This window comes from Mirounga leonina, unplaced genomic scaffold (assembly GCF_011800145.1).
Source record: "Mirounga leonina isolate KUSES-001 unplaced genomic scaffold, KU_Mleo_1.0 Mir_171, whole genome shotgun sequence".
NCBI lineage: Eukaryota > Metazoa > Chordata > Mammalia > Carnivora > Phocidae > Mirounga > Mirounga leonina.
This window is the reverse complement of record NW_023270436.1, coordinates 3,006,249-3,010,305: the sequence shown is the minus strand read 5'-3', so window position 1 is coordinate 3,010,305 and position 4,057 is coordinate 3,006,249. Positions and strand designations below refer to the sequence as shown.

Genomic DNA, 4,057 nt, shown 5'->3' with positions numbered 1-4,057 from the left:
ATTGGCTGCCGCCGCCGCCGCCGCCTGCTCGCGAGGCGCGCCCGTCCGCGCCTCGGCCCGCCCCCGCCGCGCCCCTATTGGCTGCCGCCGCCGCCGCCCTGCTCGCGAGACCTGCCCGCCACGCCTCGGCCCGCCCGCCCGGCGCCCCCATTGGCCGCAGCCGCGGGACTTCCGGTTCTGGCCGGAAGCCCGGCCGGGGGTGCGCCCCGCTGCCGCCGCGAGCGGCGCGCTGGGGGCTCGGCGTTCCCAGCCGCACTGTTTACGCGCAGTGGCGCCTGGCGCTCCCAAGCGTCAAGCCCCCGCCGCGGAAACGTAGGCCCCTGTTGGCCCCGGACTCTGCCCGCTCTGCAGGCTGATCTGCTCCTCGGCGCCCCGGGACGCCGTCTGTCTGCAGGCGCACGGCTGACTCCGGGGGCTGATGGTTCTGGGCCGTGCGCCGGGCGCCGGTTCCACGCCCGCTCGCCGGGCTGGCAGCCACGCTGTCGGCAGGCATTCCCGGTGGTCCCCGCGAAGGGCCGCTGCCCCGGCAGCCAGGCCCACAGCCTGTGTCCTTGTCACACGGATGGCTTCCCGCCTCCCTTCGGCGCTCAGGCGTCCACTCCCCGGAAGCGCTTCGCGACCGTCCCGTCCAAAGTGGGTCGCGCCCCATCCCAGGGCCCTGTCGCAGTGGCTCCGTGGCACCTGCCGCGGGCTTGGGTCTTCCTTCGCCCCTTTCCCCGGCGGGTACTGGTCCCCGCAGGTCCGAGCCCCACGGGGGCAGGGTTCTAATGTGTCGTCTTCCTCCCCGCGCCCAGAGCTCCTGCAACAGTGACCGGCGCGTGCGGGAGTGGAACAGTGTCCGTAAGAACTGGCCCAGCGCGGCTTCCGACGGGGGACCCACGGCTGAATGAGGGGACTAGCGCGGGACCCGTGCTTCTAACTTGCTCTGTCTTCACGGCCCGCTGAGAGAAGCATGGAGCCTGGGCGGTGGGCTTGCAGGTGGGTCACCTGGATGAGGCGTCCTTGCTTCAAGTAGCACGTGTTCACTTCCTTATGTTCCTAAGTGAGCGACCCCGGGACTGATGCCCCCAGCAGGCAGCAAATACTTAATATTCAAAGGGGGAATCATCGAACGCCGTCCATTGGTGCCAGTCGTCCCCAGCCCTCAGCTCGGAGGTCGCACTTCTGTTCCTCCCAGAACAGGGCGGGTCCCTGTTCATGTGTCCTTAGGGTACCCTATTCGATCTCTTCACAACACCGTGTTAATGAATGATTATGTATTTTGTGAGATGATTTAATGTCTGTCTTCCAACCTGGGAGGGCTGTGATTTGGTTTGTCCGTTACTGTATTCCAGGAAACTAGCACAACCCCCGCCAACGATAAATACGTGTGGGAATGAATGAGTGAATATTTGTTGATTTTTAAATGGTGCCAAAAGAGCATTTCGTGTTCCTTTTTTTTTGAGACTCCCCTGATGTTCTAAAGTGTACATTAGTATCCTAATTTAACTGAAGGGCAAGGCACTTAAGATTTCTGTCCAGGATCACACACGTAGTAGGCAGTAGAGCTCAGTCTTAAATAAAGGGTTTTTACTCAATTCCTAGTACAACGCAGTGCATTTTCCACATTCTGGCTGGAACATGAGACAGATCCTCCAAGTATTTGTTAAAAGACTGATAAAACTGACACTCTCTGGCAAAGTGCAGAGTAAATATGGGGGTAAAAGTGAAGCCATTTGACTTGGTTCACGTGATGATTTAGTGGGAAGCTCTGTCTAATGCAGATGTGCCATCTTGGATGACGCAGACTAACTCAGTTGGATTATCTCAGCTGAGAAGTGTAGAGCTAAGTGAATAAAGTGGGTGTGGCAGCTACAGAGGTCAGGATGTACCCTGAGGCACTTTGAGCAGTTCCTGGTCCTGGGGAAGAAGCTGGGTGTACCCTGCAGTCTCTGACACCATGAAGTTGCAAAAACAGTCCAGCAGGAAGAAATGGTTTGGTTTGTTTGCAGTGTTTTGTAAAAACCACTCTGAGAATGTGGCAGAGTATCCCTGGCCAGGTCTGGGCCTGAGCCTTAGGAAGGCCTCGCAGCTTCTCCTTTGGTGCCTTGGAAGCCCTGAACCACCATGGAAGAAGTCCAGGCACCTTGCCAGAGAGACCACGTGCCGAAGAAGAGTCTGCAACTGTTGAGAGGAGGTCCCCATCATCCCAGCCGACCTGCCGGCCCAAGGAAGCCACTCAAGGCACCAACAGCAAGACCAGCAGAAACTGCCCAGCTGAGCCTCAGCCCAGTTGGCAGAATTGTGAACAAATGAAATACTTGTTATTTTGAACCCCTAAGTTCAGGGCAGGATTGTTAGGAAGCATCGGATGATGAAAACACACCTGTCTTCTCCCATGGCCCTAATCTGCTGACACCAGGTAGCAGTCACTGTCTGATGTGGGGCATACACTCTCCAGCTTACTTAAGGCCCGCTCACTCTCTGTTGTCTTATTTTCTTAGCGCAGAGAATTCTTCTCTCTTTGCGCTGTCTGGTGCACTAGCCGGTAGCCACGTGTGGCGGTTTGAACTTAAATTACTACAAGTTTAATAAAACGAAAAGTTCTGTGCCTCAGTCACACCAGCCACATTTCAGGTGCCCAACAGCCTCCTGCGACTGGTGGTTACCCCGGTGGACAGCCCACCTTTGCAGAAAGTTCCGTCCGACAGCGCTGCCTTGTACGAACGTGCAGTGTGCACCCTCCTGTGCTTCCAAACAGGACTCCATTCGGCTGTCTGCTCTCAATTTGTGCTGCCCCCCTCCCCCTTGCTCCCCACCAGCTACCCATGCAGCTCAGGAAAAGCTAACTTCATCTTTGTTTCTGGATCCGACTATTCAGAACCAGTGCTGGTCTCTCCTGCCTCTTCACAGTGACTGGTGTGGAAACCCAGACTGTAACCATTCAAGACAGGACATTCCCCCAGGGCCCAGCAGAGCACAAATGACATGAATTGGCCCAGTCAGCCAAAAGAAAGGACTCTTGTTCCATGACTGTAACGGAGATACACTCTTCCAAACTGGGCATGAATTCAGGAGCCGGGAGCCCTCACTGCTGCTGGCAACTGCCTCACAATCATGAGCCGAGCCAGCTCAGGACGTGGATGGCACGTGGAGAATCAGGGAGAAGTCAGAGAGTAAAGATCATAAAGCTTACACTGTTCAGGCCACTGTGTTGGGTTTTCTGTTACTTGTAGCCCAAAGCCACCTGTCATGGCAAGCAGGAAAATAAAAGAATAAGAGAGGGCAGCCTGATTTTTTCCTCGCACCTGGTCCAGTTTGCTCGTAGAGTTTCTGCCTGGCCCATATGATCAGTGTGTTTTTAGCCCCTGTGCTAAGCCCCAACGATGATAGCGCTAAAGAGCTGATGTAAGTTGACTCTCACCACTTTATGGTGTAAACTTGGAATATGCCCCTGTTCCTGAAAGTAGTCGTGGGAGTCTCTCCTTTGCACCTCAAATAAATAAGTACATGACCTAACTCACACAGCTGGCATGTGGACAAAAGGTAACATGGTCTTACAAAGTATAGTTTTGTGAGCAGTCCCTTCACCTCAAGGGCTCTCTGGGAAACAGGACCTTATTGCAAGGTCGCTTGTGGTGTGGACTGGAAGGCACCGTTTGCTCTGATGCAGGACCTTTCATTCTCCGTCACTACCCTGTCCCCTGTCCCTGCTCAGTGCAGAGCCCAGAGGAGATGCTATCTGATGGAGTGAATTCAGAAACCAGTGGGGACTGAGGACATTTCAGGGGCCGTCGACTTTTTCGTGGTGTTCCTGCTTCTCATGTCACATCTGCGTGGCTCATCCTGTGCCACCATATAGTTCTATCTGCTGGCTCATAGTTTCTGCTTTCTCAAAACGTGGGTCTACAGGTGGCCATCCTGGACATCCTGTGCCTTCTGTACATCACTAACCAGCCCTCCTCCACCTGTCATCACTGCTCAGTGTCAGTACGCATGGCCCATGCTTCTGCTGTCCTGCTTCCCCAGTTGCATCCCAGGGACCACGACAGGCCCAGCGCGTCTCTGCGCCAGGCCA

The 4,057-nt window shown here is 55.7% G+C and overlaps 1 protein-coding gene and 1 long non-coding RNA gene across 2 annotated transcripts in view; one reads left to right on the top strand and one right to left on the bottom strand.

The window, feature by feature from the left end:
• The window catches only part of SLC15A4 (solute carrier family 15 member 4), a 27,246-nt gene extending 27,095 nt beyond the window's left edge, over positions 1–151 (bottom strand). The window contains exon 1 of the mRNA XM_035016702.1: positions 33–151. Coding sequence (XP_034872593.1) covers positions 33–151 — 119 coding nt within the window. The remainder of the gene's footprint in view (positions 1–32) is intronic.
• Positions 152–163: 12 nt separating this feature from the next.
• Positions 164–3,445, top strand: LOC118018370. Its single transcript, XR_004681378.1, has 2 exons — positions 164–633; positions 795–3,445. It is a non-coding gene; the product is annotated as an uncharacterized LOC118018370 (long non-coding RNA).
• Positions 3,446–4,057: the final 612 nt, after the last annotated feature.